Here is a 19,790-nt window from a genome sequence, read left to right on the forward strand (position 1 = left end):
ACTGTATGTTCACACAATGACAAAAGCACCTAATGATGTATTTTTAGAAATTATGCCTGGCCTGAAGCTATGGACAACCGTACAGGCAGAATGTTGTAGAGTAGATCCCTAAGACTTATTTATCTTGCTAACTGAAACTTTAAATCTATTGAACAGCAAACTGATAAAAATTTATGTTAATCTCGTGTTAAATGTCCTTACCACAATTAAAAAAATACAGTTTGACTGATAGCAGACTATTATATAGCAAAGTGAAAAAGAATGTTTAGAGAAAAAAATTAGAATTCTGTACTCAGATAATTATCTGTAAGTTCAAATAGAGATATTTGAAGATTTAAAAAAATATTTATTATGCAAAAATATGAAATTAAGAAATAATCTGTGATTCTTTAATCAGGCTAGTCTGTTTCAAAGATCAGCGAAGGTAGTAATATATAAAGAGGATTAATTTCTTCTTAAATTAATTATTGCAATTCACAGAAAAAGTTTAATCAACATTAATCTGGATCAGTGCTTATGTGCTAGGAATGAGGAGGCTACTACAAACATTCTATTTCCTGTCATCTGAGATTTTCCTATGATGCCCCCAGCAACTTCTGCAGATCTGGATCCCCTGCGTTCTTCCTCCTACCCTACATCATAGGGAATCTGGTTTCTACATTTCTTTGGGGAGTATACTACAGCAAGGGCACGTGTACTTGAGGAACCCAGATCTAGTTCTAATCCTGCCTTGTCCACTCTTTAACTGTGGGACCATGGGAAATATCTCATAAGTTTATCTATTCTTTCAACTACCTGATAGGAATCCCTTCTTCACTTGACAATTATGAGGTTAACTGTGATAATGATATCCTATGTGTATATATATATATATATATATATATATATTTATATAGACAATCATATATATATACTTATGTATGTGTGTGTGCATGAGTGTGTATACCATTCCCAGACCAAGTATTTTCTATTTTATTCCACTGGGTCAGGTTATTACACTTCTATATCTTGATGTGGGTGCTGGGCAGCAGGCTTCCCTAGTTTATAACGCATATCCTCTAAGAAAATGTGTAGCTTTGCTATCCTGGGTAAGTCTATCCCTCATGCTCATTTGAAGCTGGTTAAAAAAGAGAAGAAAAGTGCATAAGATTTTCTACATGGTGTATACTCATGTGTTTTACCACAGGGAAACAGACTAAACATCAGAAGCCTGTCCCTTATAAAAGTAGCTGTCCCTAGATATGGCTCCTTCTGCTGGACAGATTTTGGGAAGCCCCTGATCTAGCAGTTTTCAGACCTGTTTCCAATGAAATGCCTTAAAAACCATCCCAGCCTTGGTGTAAAAAGTTCTATAGAAGAAGACTGGAACTGGAGTGGTCTTGACCGTGGAGTACAGAAACTTGAGAAATGAGACTTCAGTAGTATCAACTATGGTTCCTCTGAAGGACACAAGTCTGTGACAGGGGATATTGACACAGCATGTACTTTTCAGTAGTCATCAGAGAAAGTATTTATTATACCGTGCAGGACACTTAAATAGCTTCCTTACATTGAGTGGCACTGAGTTTTACACAAGGATCTAAGAGTTAAATATAGTTATGAATCCCAATTTGTATTTTAGGAAAAAGGAACCCTGAATTTATTCATCATTATACATCTTGTAAAACAAGAGACAGGATAATCTTCACTCTGCATACTTATATTGTTTACATTTTCCTTTCCTTGACTCCCTGATGAATCCCATGTATCCTGGGCACCTTATGGACATACAGTCAAAGACTCCTTAGTTGGTGATGATGGGTGGAGGGTGTTTATGGACTGTTGTAGATAACAAGGATGGAGGCAGACAGGCTTTGCCATGTCTCTTCAGATCAGTGATAAAGGGAAATATGGAGAAATGGCAGAGCCAACATATTATATCAATACTGTACCATCTTAAGGGAGTAGACATCTTTCTTTGAGACTATACAAAAGGATAAATGGTAAATAAGCATCTCTCCTAACTCAAAACAGACACTCTTACATCCCAAGGATGTGTAAAAGTTCTCTAGTAAAGAACGGAGACACGAAAGAAGATATGGTGGAAATGGTGGAGCTGAGTTCAGGTGTAGAGATGAAACCCGGGGCAAGGGGCACTACAAGAAGCAAATGAGAGAAGATGAAGTTTCAGAAGCTGTGTTTGAACCAAGTGACAGGAGCTGGAAAGTTCCAAGTATTGAAATAATGGATAAGCAATCTGATAAAAGTGACATTTAGAGGACTAGATGAGTGACCCATGGTTTGTGACATGGAAAAATTAAACAATGTCTAGGGAACCGGCCTGGTGGCATAGTGCTTGTGTTGGCATTCTCCACTTCTGTGGTGCGAGGTTCACTGACTCGGATCTGGGGTGCAGATCTGTGCATTCCTTGTTAGGCCATGCTGTGGCATGCATCTTACATGTAAGGTGGAAGAAGATGAAAACAGATGTTGGCTCAGGGCCAATCTTCCTCATTAAAGAGGAAGATTGCTGGCAGATGTTAGCTCAGGGCAAATCTTCCTTAAAACAAAAAAAAAAATCATGAGACAATTTCTGCTTCATCGTCTGGGAAAACCCTAACCTGATGGGGAAGAACAGCTATGGAACTAGTCAAGACCTTGAGGTCTGAGGTGGAAGAGTCCACAAAGGCATTGTACCCAAATTAAATCTGTAACCCTATAACCCAGTAGCCATATAGAGTCTGTATCTGGATTAAACATTTGTCTAATTTACATTTGGGTCAAAACCAAACCGAGAGATCTAATATCTACTGAGGTTTCTTGCTTTATGGTATACCCTCACGACGCAGGCAATCTTCCTAGACACATCTGCTTTCCAGCAATATTTCCCCGAGGAGAAACACTAGCAGTCCAAGATGTCAAATGCAGAAATATCACATGGATATATATTCCTCAATGTAAAAGTGTGCACAACTCTGACTTGTCTGATCCACAGATAGGACAATACTTCAAAGAGCATTGACTGGATTTAGCATCACATTGGCTGTAGGAAAAATTACAGGGTCAGGTGAGGGATGGAAAATGGGTATGTCTTTTGACATTGGGAGGATGAACGCTAGGAGCTGAGTAGGAGGAACTAGTGTTCAGGGGTCAGAGATGAGTAGGACACTTAAGGATTGTTGTATTATGTATGTTTGGAGAAGAATGCATGAAGCTAAGATCATGAGGCCTATTAGTAACCACAACTTCTGAAAAGGGATCGGAACATGGAGATTTGAAGACCTAAATTTATTCTTATCTCAGTAGCATTGGCCCTCTGTCAGCTCTGAAAAGACAAAACTTGCAATGATGTTGTCAGAACCAAAGGAGTAAACACTGATACCTATCCTCTTTCTAGAGGGGGTCCAGGGAAGTGGAGCCCTGTGAGGCTATGAACTTGAAAATGAGAAGACGAAGCAGAAACCTGGACATTCTCTACTACATCTGATCACATCTTCAGCACAGGATGGCTCTCTTTCTTCTCGGTCCGACTTCTCTTTCACCCACTTCTAGAAACAACATCCACCCCTCCATATTTCACTCTTACACTACAAGAATCCCACACCCACACCATTCCTCTGGCTCTTATCACCTTTAAGAACTTGCAACATCCCAGTCAGATCTGGAACTCAGAATGCATGCTTCAGTGTCTTGGAAACCATTTTTGGCTCTTTCAAGGTTCAGGTCTCACTCCTGGAGAGGACAAAAACATCGATCATTGCACACTTCCAAACTTCTATGTCTCCAAGACCACTGTCTCCCTCACCTATCACTTCATTGATGCACTTAAATCCTCTTCATGGAGGATCTTTAAGGGGGAAGAAGGGAGAGCCCTGGCACTGTACCGAGTAGAAATCTACTCTTGTCTACCTTTCCATTCACCCTCTGTGTGATCTTGGGAACATCTTCACCTCAAAGAAACTCCAGGCTATTCCTTCTAAAATGGAAAAGTTAACCCCATACTCTCTACCTTTTAAAAATAGTATAAAATTAGATGAAATAATGGTACCTTTAAAAGGTATCTGATGCCTCTAACTAAAGTATTTGATACATGGAGAAATCACTGCCCTCTCAATGGCTTGACTAGGGTGAGGCCAGACATGTGAGGTCCCAGGAAGATGGTCAGAAGAGCAGCTTCAGAACCTGGCTATTGGGGAGTTAATGTTATCATGTGTGGGACTCCACTGTTGAAACTCTGAAGGGTCTCCAAAGACTGTTATCCCAGTATGAATGCCCAGAGATTCCCATCTGAGGGCACATTCTCAAAGGACACGTTACATTCATTTGGAAAAGAGGAAGTTATGATGACTCAATTAATAGTGGTCTGAATTTCACGTTTTTGGGAAGTCTTTGATACTGCCAGATAGGTAGTCAACTTTTACATAAGAAAACTATTTTTCCTACAAGATGCTAAAGTACGTGAGCAAGAAGAGATTAATATTGGCACCCAGTCAAAATCCGCTAATCCCAGACACTTGAGTCTAATTTTTGGAAATCCAAAAAAAACCCTCCAAAAATCTTATTTTTTCTATTCTCAGGAAGAAAAGTGAATATAAAGGAGCTATCCTTGTGAATAATTTGGGGCCCTGGGATAGAAAGAGGACAGGTTGTTCCCTGTGATAAGACATGTACCTAAGAAATATGGAAACAAGAGCTGAGGCAGAGACTGAGGTTTGGCTAAGATGAGTGAAGTTACGGAGTTCTGATACAGCAGCATTTCATTTCTTATGCTTCTATTGACCCTAATTCTGTGACTCTGAGCTCCCACCACCCGAATTCCCTACCATTGACAACTCTGGTCTGTGCTCAGGAATTTGAAGCAATGTAATACTCAAATTTCCCAGCTCTGTGATTTTTTAAAAAATTCTGATTGATCTCATAACACTCCTGGCTACAACTGTGTCTTCACACAAAACTGACAGTACCCGGTCTCACACACATACCTTCTTATGATGTTAATCACATGCTGGGGAGAAGAAGGAAAAGGTATCAAGTATAGAATTGCTATATTTACAAAATAAAAATTGATAAATTTTAATTTTGTATATATAACATTTTTTTTTCAGTATAAGCATGCACCCTGCAATACTTAAGATAGACTTCTACTAAGAAATGGTGTGTTGTTTATCTGAAATTCAAATTTAAGTACTCATGTCATATATTTTGTGGCAACTCTCTAAGGAGTGATAAGCCCTCCTACCCAACAAAGTTTTACCCACCTTCCTCCTAACACCCCCAGGACCCTTTGATTTGATGTGAATAAATAGATGGTCAGAATATGGGCATGAAAATATAGACATAAGACCCAGATCAACAATCCTTGAGTACTGCTGAGAGGATGTGTTTAACTGAGGCCAATGGAAGGAGTGTTCATGGATTTTCACAAGGTAATCAGTTCTTTGTAGCAATAGGTTTATCTAATGCATGGTAATTTTACATGCATTCACCTAGTTTGGCTTCTTATAAAGCTGAAATGACAGGGATAAGTGTTTCCTGTACCACTGTAGATCTATCACTGAGAACTCACCAGAGTCAGCCATGCTGGCATGCTGTGTCTCCTTTCCAGTATCCCCCTGCTAAGCTACATGAACCTGGCAGTTTATGTCTTATTACGTCTTATATTTGGAAATGACCATCCAGATTGCAAACTGCTGCTCGTGGTCAGTCAGAGGGGGGATCAAAGAATGGTAGCAGTGTGATGCTTATTCTCTGCCCTGGACTCAATATGGCTTTGTGGTCACAGTCTAGTATGAAGAGTTCTTTCTGGAGCTCCAGGCAAGTGGGGCTATGAGGCAATAAAAATGAAAGGGAGGATTTCAATACATGTTAATGTCTTGGTATTTTCCAAAGTTTGAGGGTAAAAGAAAGATCTCCAGCATGAGATAACAAATAAATTTTACCTTTGCTCTGACAGGGAGTGAAAAACTATAAAGGCTACATGGAGATGAATTTAGACCTTCTAAAGATGTTTTGTGCCATGTTCATCATATATGAGGGAACCTGGTAAAAATGAGGCTGAAGGTGCAGTAGAACTATAATCCAGCTAATCGTACAGATACTGAAAATAGTCCCAAGGTCATATGCAGTTAGCCCCTGGCTGCAGAGACCATGGCCCAGAACAGGTTCTGATGAATAGCAAGATCAGAGGTAGATTTTATACCAGAGGTAGACATTACATGATAATACCTACTTCTCTTTATGAGTCAAGCTGTGACACAAACCAGGGGGTGGGGACTAAAATTATTTCTCATCCTGTTCAAGATCTAACCAATGCATCAAGACTTTCTGATCCAGGTAAGAGCAGGGTATACTTTCTGCCATAGGATTAGAAAAGTATTTTGATACTTGGGGTCTAAGGAGCTTATGTCAAAATAGCTGCTGCCAGAATGGACACAGAAGGGCAGGGGCAGAAGAGACAGAGTCCTCTCACAGGGAGAATGACCCCACCTCTACCTAAGCAGTGTCCCAAGGGCTCCACAGCAATCAGGGAGATAGATATGGGAACATGAGTGGTGTCTGCCTCATAGAACTCCCAGGTCAGTTGGCTGACATAGGTGTCAGGTGATTGCACCTCACACACTGGTTTTCTGACATATGAGCTTAAAATGTTCCACAGATGCCAGCTAAGAACAAGTAAAAAGAGACATTAAAGACATTAACCATGCAAAAGTCTAAACAATAAGGATATGGACAGAACTTTCTTAGTTTGTCACTGAAAAGAAAAATGGTTTCTTTAAGCATGATGAAGCCACAAATTACTGATGTTAAATGGAAGGAGTCACTTTTCCTAAATAAAATGGGAAGCACAATTATGCTATGTTTTATTTGCCAGGTAGTCATCTAATACTATTTAATAGAAACTCCTTATAATCATAGAAAACACTGAAGGAGAAAAGTAAAAACTCAATTCTAAATTCCTGAGATAACTGGCATGACAGAGGCATACTGTAAGAGCTCAGAAGTCAGGTGCCCGACACTAACTTATGGCTGAGCGGAGGGCAAGAATATGTAGCAGAGTAGATAATCTCCAAAGTCAACTTTGATAACGTAAGATTGGGTCACATGAGAGGAAGTCAGAGTGAGAAAAGAGATTTGACTGGTGTCCTGCATATGCCTGAGTAAGGTGGGTACAGCTGTACACTCTATAGCAAGGGAGAGTACATACAGAGGATTCCTTACTCTAACTTCCTTCCCTCATGGGTCTCAAGATCTTGTTAGCATACTTCTTCTTCTGAACCCTGTTTATATCATTAACGTCAATCACGCTACTCATTTTGTTATTAAAGTTAGAAAAGTTACCTCTACTGGACATTCTTCCTACACGCTCCTCTTGCTCCTGATCTCTCATCTGAATTTGGTGTCTTAGTGGCACATATGGCCGATAGAGAAGGATGAGAAAGTTTAGTAATATTTTAAGGAACTTCACCAATTTCCTGTGTCTGGACAAGTGAAGAGGTGCCAGGTGTAACTCGTCATGGTTCCTATGCACAGACAGACCTAAGTGATGAGAATTTATCTACAGAGTCATGCAGAAATACTAGATTGTTCCACTGATAGGCATTAAACCACTAGTATGCAAAGATCCCTTTGCCTGTGCTCCTGTTATTGGGGGAAGGGACTTTCTACCTCTGGTAAAGCCAGGAGTCTGGCTGTGCTTAGCAAGGGACACTTCCAAAGTCTAGAACGAGGAGGAGACAGAGATAAACTGAGCTTGGAGAAATAACAGTCTCTCCATGAAAGAAACAAAGAATTTCCCTTCTCCAAACCTCCCTTCTTTTAAGAATACCCCTCCCCCAGATTGCACTTCAGTCAGCACTCTCAGCAGGAAACCTGTGAGCTGGGCCTTTTTCCACCTTCACAACAGCTTCCTGAACACAAGTTAAACTCACTCAAGCAAATTCAGTTCTTTCCTCTGAAGTCTCACAATCTCCATCCTCTACAAACTAGTCAACTCACCTTCATACACCAATGGAGCAGCCCTGTCTCCTTGGAGATTTGAAGGCAGGCCGGTAGCAGATGTGGTCAGGATTCACCCAAAAAACCAAGGGCCTGATCTTCACAAAGTGATCCAGGGGAGGCAAGTGAAAATGAAAGTTAAATTCTTGAAGGAGGGCAGAAAAGGATAACAGAAACTATGGAACAATTAGAGGCCTCCATATGAAGCCCCTGGGCAGTGACAAGGTTTGCACCTGGGCCAAATGGGTGAGTGGCTATATTCTTATTCCTGTCTCAGTTCTAGTCCTGGAAGCTCTTTCTGGCTCTTCAAGATAATTCATCCTTTGGAGCACTAGGCTTCCCTAGGCAATGGAATTTCACAAAACCACCTTGTCTTGTTTCTTTACAAGTGAGCTGTCATGAGGTGGGAATGAAGAACCTCCTTTACCATGGTGAGTACCAAAATGAAAGCTCACCTGAGGGAGCCATATAGACATGCTCTCTACCTGTCCTGCATCCAGTAGCTAAGCTAAGTGAATCTGGCCAGTTTATATCCCATGAGGTCATGTGAGAGGGAATGGCTATCCAAATCTGAAATTGCCTCAGGTGGTAACTGAGAGGGCTTATCACAGTCAAAGCACAGTGATGCTGACTTTCAGAATGTGGATTCAAAATGGCTGGAATGACACTTTTCCTAGACTGGGAAGATGAAACGCTATGAAGTGTCATTTTTTGGCATTGGTATCCAATACTATTTAACATATAACCTCTTTATTATAGCATATGAAAAATAAAGGCAGAGCATAATCGTGATGGCTAATTTTCCAAGTCAAATGGACTAGCCATGAGGTCCCCAGATTAAACATTATTTCTGGGTGTGTCCATTCGGATATTTCCAGAGGAGATAGACATTCAAACCTGTTGACTCAGTAAACTACATTTTCCTCCACATTTTGCGTGGGCATCATCAAATTTGTTGCAGGCCAGAATAGAAAAAAATGGCGGAGCAAAAAAGAATCTGCCCCTTTTCCTTTTCTGCCTGCCTGTCTGAGCTGGGGCTTAGGTCCTCCTCTCCCTTGGATTAGGACTTGCACAACTGGTTGCTCTGCTTATCAAGCCTTCAAAGAGAAACTGATTATACCACCAGTTTTCCTGGTTCTCCAGCTTGATGACAGCAGATTCAGGAAGTTCTCAGCCTCCATAATAATGTGAGCCAATATATACATATATATGTATATATATATATATATATAATATTGGTTCTGTTTCTCTGGAAAACCCAGACTATGTATTACTGTATTTAGTAGTGTAAAATTCTAAAATTCTGTCTTAAGTGGCACAGGTGAACTGTGATAATGATAATGATACTGACACAGATGAACTGTGCTATTTCCAAAGCTCTGTGCCTAAAAATGCCTTGGAATTTTGAAGTGTACTAGGAGGATGTTGTAGAGATTAGAATACCCAAAGTCAACCTTAATCCAGTAAGATGTAGTCAGATAAGGGGAAGTCAGGATAAAAATGAGAGAGCTTTGGCAGGGATCCATCATCTGAGTGAGTCAGTCTGGAGTGAACTGTGCTTTTCAGAGGAAGAGAGAGGGTCAAATCAAGAGACACTCTTACTTTAACCTTTTCTCATTGGTCTCAGGATCTTGTTATCATGCCACTTCTTCTGATGTCTTTTCATATTATTAACACCAATCAAGTATCTCATTTTGTTTCATTAAACATTGCAAAGATATCCCTTAGGGAAATTCTTCCTACATGTTCCTATCACCCCTGATCTCTCAGCTGAGCTCTGTTCCTTGGCAGGAGATATGGCCCACAGGGAAGGAGAGGCAAGGTTAAACATTCACCACTTACCATTCATGTTCATCATTCAACTTATGTCCTAGCCGATAAATTTGGTCTAGAAAAACAAATAAAGGTATAAATAGCAGAAAAGAATAAATAAAACGGTCTCTACTTGCAGAAGACATAACAGTTTATGTAGAGTATCAAAATAGATTTAGAGGAAACTTTTAGAATTAGTAAGTAATTTAAGCAGGGTCATAGGACACAAGGAGAAAATTTAAAATCAATTATATTCTGTAATCTGGCAGTGAATAATTGGATAATTAAATTTTAATATCCCTCTTCAACAATGTCCCCAACTAAACTACCCTGAGGAGATAAAGAATGCTTCACTTTCTACCCCTGGGTGATTAGATAAGTCACCTGGTCTGGCAAGGTTCCTGGCACTGGGAGACATGGTGGAGTTGCAAAGGGTATGAAATCAAAAGCAGACCTAAGAATGAACAATATAGAGAGATTAGGAATCCGAATCCATCGATCCTCCATCATCATCCTTCAGAAAATTAGATGAATTTTGGGATCTCCTATCATCGAGTCCAAATCATATTCTCTAATCCAAAAAGGATCACAGGTCCTCAGGGTTTATAAATGTCTGCTCACCAACTAGTGACTGTTGTAGATACCATTGCCTGCTCATTGTCCACGGATGAACATGCAGGATGAAGCCTGCTTATCGCCTGAGATTCCCATGAACTCCCCGAAAACTCTTATTTTAAACACCCATTTCCCAAATTCATGGTGTAACACAATCCTAAGTTCCCAGGAATACAATATAGAGTAATTGCCACTTAGAGGACCTGTTCATTAGAGAATCCATGATTGATTCCCTATAAACTTTTTATTTTGAGTCCAGAATACTTTCTCAGGACAGTTGCTGAGAAGAAGCTACTTATAGGCTTCATACTTTCGTGAGGAAAAGGCTTCATTTAGGGGCAGGAGATGCTGTTATAAAAAGGGTGTCTTGAAGTTGTCCTTTGTGTTTGCTAATGCAGGTACTTTTCTCCTTAAGTTGTTTCACAACTTGAACTGGTTTCCTCAATGAGTTATGTCCTCAGTCACTGTAGCAACAGGATGACAGGAAAGCAGAAGCTAGAAGGATTATGGATAAGAATCAATTGTCTCCAATGCCCATGGATGAGAGTCTGAGGACTGTGTGTGTGTGTGTGTGTGTAGAGAGACAGCATATATCTAACCTGGAATGGATAACTGAAGAATTTCCTGTGAAACAGGGACCAGAGCAGACACGTTTTGGCCAAGGAGCACATTATTTTTACCCCTCTCAGCTCATAAGTTGGTTGGTAAAGAGTTGGAAACAAAAATGCTAAAAGACAGGAGGACACCACCATGCACTGCAGGAACACACAGTGCTGCAGCGTTTGCCTGACTTTCTCACTGCAGGAGGAGAACAGGCTTTAATTCATTCCTGAGGACTGCTGGAGCCTTTCAGTTCACTGGAAAGAGGGAGGCTGGTCAGAAAAAAGAAACCTGGACCCACAGCATTGCTGAGGGAGCCCATGACCAAACTCCTAACCCTTCTTCTATCACCACAGTCATAATGGGAACCAGCAACCTGAAGAATGGGCAAACAGAGAAAAAGTTTTCCACTGAGAGAGAATTACTGTGGAAATAGAAAAAAATATGTCAGATCAACTTATGTCTAGTATATTCATTTAGATTAAAGAAGTGGCTCTAGTAATTAATATAAAAAGCAGTAGAAGTACCTTTGAAGAAGATAAAACTTCCTTTTCTAATGAAGAAATATTTATTATATGCACAACACAATTTGTTACTACAGTCATGTGCTGCATAACAACGCTTCAGTCAATAATGAACCAAATACATGATGGTGGTCCCATAAGATTAGTTCCATAAAGTCTTAGGTGAGTAGTACCATCTAGTTTTGTATAAGTACACTGCATGATGTTCACAAAATGATGTAACCACCTGATGATGCATTTTTAGAACATATCCCTGTGCCTAAGTGATGGATGACTATATACGCAGAATGTTGTACAGCAGATCTCTAGAACTTTTTATCTCGCTTAACTCAAACTTGATATCTTTTGAACAGCAACTCCTTAAAAATTTGTTAAAAGGCTAGATTTCATGTTAAGTGTCTTTACCACAATTTAAAGAAGACGGTTTGATTGACAACTTACTATTAAATAGCAAAGTCAAAAAGAATATTTAGAGAAAAAAGTAAAACTGTGTACTCAGATAACTATCTGTAAGTTGAAATAGAGACATTTGGAGATTTAAAAAAATATTTATCACTCAAAAATATGAAACTAAGAAATCATCTGTGATTCTTTAATCAAGTTAGTGTGTTTCGAAGCTAAGCAAGAGTACTAATATTTAAGGCAGATTAATATTCATTCTTAAAATTAATTATTTCAAATAACAGAGAACTAATCAACACTAATCTTGACCAGTGTTTATGTGCTAGGAAATGAGGGAGCTGTTACAAACATTATAATATTTAATTCCCACAATATCCCCATCAAATAAGTCTTTGCATATTTATTTCTGATGATGAGCTGAATCCTGTAAAGCTCAATTTAATAGGAACCATTGAGTAGCAACATCACTGGAGAATGAAATTCAAAGTCCAGCTCTTAACTATTATTACTAGATAATGAGCTCAATTCCAGGCTATTAACTGTCCAGTGTTTATCCTCTACATCATGTCACCTGCAAGAGTGCCCTGGTCAGAAAGAAGCCAGCTTGTTTTTAGCCATTACCACGACCTGCTCCTCCTTCATTAACAGCCACATGGATTGAGCATATCAATCTCTGTTTCCTGGCACCCAAGATTTTCCCATGATGCTCCCAGATCCATCTGCAGAGCAGCATCCTATAGGTTCTCCCTCCTACCCTACAACTTAGGGAATCTGGCTCCTACTTTTCTTTGTGGGGTATACTGCAGAGGAGGCACATGAGCTGGAGAAACTCAGACCTGGTTCTAATCCCGCCTCCTCTACTCTTTAGCCATGGGACCTTGGGGAATATCTCATAAGTTTTTATATTCTTTCAACTTCATCATAGGAATTCCTTCCTCATATCACATTTTTGAAGATTAATTGTGGTAATCATATCCTATGTCTGTATATTTTTATACATAATCATATATATACCTGAGTGTGTGTATGTGTATGTATACACCATTCCCAGACCAAGTAATTTCTTTTTCATTCCACTAGGGCAAGTTATGACTCTTCTCTATCTTGATGTTGGCTCTGTGTGACAGGCTGCCCAAGTTTATAATGCATATGTTTAAGAAAATGTGTACTTTTGTTATCCTGGGTAAGTCTATTCTTCATCCTGAATTTGCAACTGTTTAAAAAAGAAAAGTTCATAAGATTATATACGTGGAGTTTTACCACAAGGAAAAGCCCTGAACAGCAAAAACCTGTCCCTTTTAAAGGTAGCTGTCCCTACATATGGTTCCCTCTGATGAATAGATTTTTGGAAACCCCTACTTTTTCAGCCTTCGGAATCATTTCCAATAAAAGGCCTTAATAACAGTCCTAACCTCAGTATAAAATGTCCTATAGAACAAGATTGGAACTGGAGTGGTCTTGACAGCAGATTCTGTGAACTTGAGTAATGAGACCTTAGTAGTATTAATTATTGTTCCTCTGAAGGATGTATATCAGTTAGAAAGGCCATTGACATGCTTTTACTTTTCAGTAATCATGAGACAAAATATTTATTATATTGTGCAAGACACTTAAATAGCTGCTTTTCGCTGACACTTAGTTTTACATGTGGATCTAAGAGTTAGGCATAGTTTTAAATCCCAATTTGATTTTATGAAAAAGAAACCCTGAATTTATTCATCATTACACATCTTGTAAAAGAAGAGACAGGGTCTGAATTGAAACACTCTGCACATAAAATCTTTACTCTGGGTACATATACTGCTTATGTGTTCCTTTCTTTGACTCTCTGCTGAACCCAGTGTATCTTGTGCAACAAATGGACAATCAAAGACTTTTTATTTGTTGATGTGGGGGACATTGATTATGGACTGTCCTAGATAATGTGCATGGTGGCAGACAGACTTTTCCATGTCTCTTCAGATCAGCGATAAAGGGAAATATGGAGAAATTGGGGGGGCATGTTATATCAATACTATTCCATCATTAGCAGGGATTAGACATCTTTCTCGACAATACAAAAAGGGTAAATGGCAAATAAACACCTCTCCTAACTCCAATCAGGCACACTGTCTATCCCAAGTATGAGTAAATGTTCTAAAGTAAAGAAGGGAGACAACAAGGAAGAGACGGTGTGACTGGTGCATTTGAACAAAGGTATACAGATGAAAGCCAGAACAAGGAGCAATACAAGAAGTGGATGAGAGAAGCAGAAGGTTCAGGAACTTAGCAGCCACAGAGTCATGGGAGCTGCCCATTTCCAATGTTTGAAATATGGATAAGCAGTCTGAGAAAAATAACATTTAGAAGACTTGTAGATGAGTAAAACATGGTTTGTGACATTGAAAAATGAGACAGGGCCTGTTTCATAGTCTAGCAAAACCTCAACATGATGGGGAGGAACGGCCAACAGAGAACACCTGAAGCTAAGATCACGGGACCTATTAGTAATGGCAACTTCAGACAAGGAATCAGAACATGGAGATGCAAAGACTCTAATTTCTTCTTACTCTAGTAGCACTGGACTTCTCTCAGCTCTGAAATGACAAAAGTTGCAATGATGTTGTTAGAAGCAAAGGAGTAAACCCTGAAACCAATCCTCTCTCTAGAGTGGGAACAGGGGAGGGCTATGAACTGGTGATTGAGAGCACAAACAAGAAACCTGGCCATTTCCCCTTAGATCTGATCACATCTGTAGCACAGGATCTCTCTCTTCTTGTCGGGTCTACCTCTTCTCTTTTACCCTCATCTAGAAACAACATCCACTCACCCATTTTGCCCTGATACTACAAGAATCCTATGCCCACAACTTTCCTCTGGCTCTCCTCACCTTTAAACACTTTCAGCATCCATCTCAGATCTTGAATACAGAATGCAAGCTTCAGTTTTTTGGACACTATTTTTGTCTTTTTCAAGTTCAGGTCTCACTCCCAAGGAAGACAAAAATTGATCATACCACTCTTCTGACCTTGTGTTTCTCACAGACCACTGTCTCCCTCCTCTGTCACTTCACTGATGCACTTAAATCCTCTTCACTGAAGACCTGGAGGAGCGTTGAGGTGAGAGTACTGATGCTGCAACCAGAAGAAATAAGATCATGTCTACCTTTCCATTTACCCTCTGTATGACCTTGGCAAGGTCTTCACCTCAAAGAAACTGACGTCTTTCCTTATAAACTGGAAAAATTTACGCCATACTGTCTACCTCTTAAAAATAATATAAAATCAGAGGAAATAATTCTACCTTTCAAAGGTATTTCATGCCTCTAAAATAAGTATTTGATGCATGGAGAAGTCACTGCCATCTCAGTGATTCAACCAGGTCCCAGGCAGATGGTAGTAGGGAGGCTCCAGAACCTGGTTCCTGAGGAATTTAGGTTTTCATCTGTGGGGCTCCTGTGTTGAAAGTCTGAAGGGTCTCCAAAGCCTGTTATCCCAGTCCAGATGCCCAGAGATTAGCATTTCAGGTCACATTCCATGGGGAAATGTTACACATATTTGGAAAAGAAGAAGACATGATGACCAAATTAATAGTGGTCTGAATTTCATGAGTTTGGGAAGACCTTGATACTGCCAGGTGAATAGTTAACTTTTTCCATAAGAAAACATTTTCCCTACAAGATGCTAAAGTGTGTAAGCATGAAGAGATTAACTATTGGCACCAGGAACAAAGCCACTATTACCAGAGACTTGAGTCTAATTTTTAGAGATCTGAAGAAAGTCAACTTCAAAAATCTCATTTTTTCCATCTTCAGGAAGAAAAGTAAGTATAAAGGAGCTGTTTTTGTGAAAAATTTGGGGGCCTAACATATAAAAGGAAAGGTTCTTCGATGTGATAATACATGTACCTAAGAAATAGGAAACAAGAGGTGAGGCAGAGACAGAAATTTGGCTAAAATGAGTGAATTCGTGGGGCTTCTGATAGAGTAACCCCTCATTTCTAATGCTTTTATTGGCCTCAATTCTGTGACCTCCCACCACCCAAGTTTCCTTCCATTGACAACTTTGGTCTGTGATCAACAATTAGAAACAATGTAATACTCAAATTTCCCTGCCCTGTGGTTTGTTTGAAAAAATTCTGATTGATCTCATAACACTCATGGCTACAATTCTGTCTTCACACAAAAATGGACCCTACCTGGTCAGGATATGAGATACAAAATGTAGAGATAAGATTCAGACCAACCACCCTTGAGGACTCGTGTTGAGGGTGTTAGAAAGATGCTTCAAATATCTGGAGATGGGATATGTTTAAAAGGAAGAGAAGAGGCCTACTAACATATTAAATACATGAAGGAGAAGACCTCCTTAACTCATTATGTATTTATTTATTCTAGAGACAAATACAGGTGAAATCTACTATTTGCCAGACATCATTCCAGGTTAAGGGGAATGAAAGATGAATAATTCATATAGTCCTCAAGAGGTATACATTGTTTTGCTGCAGATACAAGGAAACAAGCACTTCAAATAAATCTTCCCTTTGCCTCCCTCTCCTCACTCTTTATATCTCTTACATACTACCTATAGGTGATCTCATCAATTTTTAAGTATGAAATAAGCCACATGGACCACCACCTAAGAAAATCTAAAATGTAACATCATATTTCCAAACTATTCACATGCAATTGTCTGGAATGTTACTATTACCCCCTCAGTCACCATCTTAGAAATTATAGTATCTTATCCGGAATCCCTATATTGTAGTAAGCAGTCCAGTCTATAGCCACAACGTATTTTAGTCATCTTCTTTTCCCCATCATAACCATTATTTGGTTAATTTTTTTGAACAGAAATATGCCAATATAGTTGGTTTCCCCTCTCCAGCCTAACCCTTTTATACCAAAGACTTGGCTACTAGTTGGCTTTATATCTTCAGAAAAAATTTTACTTTCTACACAAGGCTCTTTTGAGGTTATGTATGTCAAAAACTAAACTAAAAATGACAAATTTAAAAGAAAGAAGAAGAAATTCAGGGGGCAGGAAGAACTTTAGTCATAGCTATGTGTTTAAGCAAAAATCTTGTCATCAGAATCTACTCTTCCTTCTCAAAATTTTATTTTCTACCTGCTCTGTTGTCTTTTTTTGCAAACTCTATATAGCATCAACTTGAATGTCTTAGTTTCAATGACGATCTCTATATACTACCTCGTAGAAAAGAGAAGTTCTCTTTATAGTCATGATAGTAAAATTCTAAGATGCACATATCACTGACCTGAACTGGGTCAACGATTAAACAAGTAAAATAATTACTGCATCATTGGTAAACATATAGGAATCAAATATGCTGATTTACATAGAATTGAGAGACATACACATCCTGGATGCTACTGATTTTATCAACCCGAACCAAGTACATGGACTGAGGGTAGAGATGGTTCTACCAAGTGTAATTCAAGAGATTGTTATATTAAAAAAAGGCATTTGAATTGACATTGGACACAAACACAAACGTCCCATGCAGTCCACCCCTTAGCTGATTGCCACCTCTTTACTATTTTTTAGCAAATTATTTCCAAAAAGGTGCTAACAATATTACAATGGTTACAATAATATTACTAATGGATGACTTACATCACACATAAATTAATATTTAAAATCCAGTAAAGAGGTAAAGCTAAAATCTAAAGGTGTTAGAAGAGAACATAGAGAAATCTCTTAATGATATTGAATTTGGTAATAATTTCTGGCTATGACACAAAAAGCACATGCAGTAAAAGAAAAACAAATTGTACCTCACCAAATGTAGAAACTGTTGTGCATCAAAGGACACCGTGAAGTGAGAAAGATAATGCATAGAAAGGGAGAACATATTTTCAAATCATATATCTGGTAAGGTATTAATATACAGAATATACAAAGCATTCCTACAACTCAACAACAACAACAAAAACATCCAATTCAAGAAATGGGGAAGGATTTGAATAGATATTTCTCCAAAAAGATATACAAATGTCCAATAAACTCATGAAAATATGCTCAACGTTATGGGTCATAATGGAGATGCAAATCAAAAACACAAAGAGATACCACTTCACACTCTTTAAACTGGCAAAAAATATCACAGAAATTAATAAGTATGGGCAAATATATGCAGAACCTGGAACCTTTGTATACTGTTGGTATGAGTGTAAAATGATGTAGTCATATAGAAAATAATTTGAGGGTTCCGCAAAATCTGAACAGTTAAAATTATGATCCAGCAGTTTCACTCACAGGTATATACTCAAGGTAATTGAAAGCAGGAACCCAAACAGATACTTTTATGCCAATGTTCATTGCAGTGTTACTCACAATAGCCAAAAAGTGGAAACAACCCATGTCCATCAACAGATGAATAGATAAAATGGAGTGTATACACACAATGGAATATTATTTAGGCACAAAAAAGGAATGAAACTCTGATACATGCTACAACATGGATGAAGCTTAAAAACATTATGCTAAATGAAATCAGCCAGACACAAAAGGACCAATATTGTGTCATTCTGCTTACAGAAGTACCGAGAGGAGGAAATTCATATAGGCAGAAACTAGATTAGCAGCTATCAGAAAGTGGGGTCAGGCAGAATGGGAAAAGGGGAGTTATTGCCTAACGGTTAGAGTTTCCACTTGGGCTGATGAAAAAAATAGAAATAAACAGTGGAGATATGTGTACAACACTGTAAATATAATTGATGTCAAAGTATACACTTTAAAAAGGATAAAGTACTAAATTTTATGTTACATGTTTTATCACAATTGTTTTAATATTTTAATAATGGAAAATACCAAACATCATTGGATTAAACATTTTAAATGAATTAAGTATAATATACATGAATAAAGTTCCTAAAAGAACTGAACAAGAACACTTTTTTAGGGTAGAAGATCTAAACTCTCATCTACTATTCAAATCTACTTTCAGCACCAGCATTTCTCTCATTTTCATCCTTATCAGTATAAAGGTAGCTCCTCATGGTCTAGAAACCAATATATACATGATAAAATGATCCGTTCCAAATATTCTCAAAAAATAGTCCAGACAAGAGAGAAACTGTCATCTGAACTTCTAGTTTTCAAGATCGTGGACGGTAAAGTCCACAAGCCCATCACACATTATATCAATTTGAAGAAGAAGAGCCAAAACGAAAAATGTTTCTTGATTGGCCCACATGGCTGCCCCAGATCTATTCTTGTCAATAAGGGTACACAGCCCCCCACCCTCATAGGAAAATCATAGAGAATGTCAATTATGTGACTACAGCTTTCCAATAGATGCCGACTTGCAGGTTGCATGTTAAAGTCTGTAATTGCTTCAGGAATGGAAAAATCACAGGCTTCATTTCCCATGATTGTGATTTCTGTTTCCCAACTACTTCCTTAAAATGTTGCATGATTTGGCTTTGTTTATGGCCAAATATATGAGCTATTTACAAAAGCTAGAGATCCCTTCCAGTCCTACAGATTTGTATCCAACTGTTTAGCTTATTTGTTAGCATGTGAACATTATCCTACAGTTAATTCAAAACAGGTTATTGCCCCTTTCCCCTAATTTGCATTCCAACAAATACACATTATTATTGATATTCTTGTGCCCTATATCAGGTAAGAAGTTTACCATTAGACCTTTGTATGACTGCTGTCTCAGTCTCTGGCTCTTCATTAGTCCCAGTCATAACTCATGCTGTGCTTTCATCCTCTTGACTTTTCTGGCACTAACTTTAGCTTGGAATTGAAAAGCTGGATTATGTTGCAATAAGAATGAGCCTCTATTATCAACTTTAACTGGAATTTCTTAGTCCTATGGGTCATTACTAAAGGCTAAACTAAATAGCCACATGCA

General features: G+C 38.6%; 1 protein-coding gene across 1 annotated transcript in view; it reads right to left on the reverse strand.

Moving 5' to 3' along the window:
• Nucleotides 1-19,790, reverse strand: part of LOC124252586 (tripartite motif-containing protein 5-like) — a 61,096-nt gene that overhangs the window by 14,543 nt on the left and 26,763 nt on the right. Inside the window, exons 9-10 of the mRNA XM_046686255.1 lie at nt 12,764-12,782; nt 12,555-12,563 (exon numbers count right to left, since the gene is read on the reverse strand). Of these exons, the coding sequence (XP_046542211.1) occupies nt 12,555-12,563; nt 12,764-12,782 (28 nt within the window). The remainder of the gene's footprint in view (nt 1-12,554; nt 12,564-12,763; nt 12,783-19,790) is intronic.

This window comes from Equus quagga, chromosome 14 (genome assembly GCF_021613505.1).
Source record: "Equus quagga isolate Etosha38 chromosome 14, UCLA_HA_Equagga_1.0, whole genome shotgun sequence".
Lineage (NCBI taxonomy): Eukaryota > Metazoa > Chordata > Mammalia > Perissodactyla > Equidae > Equus > Equus quagga.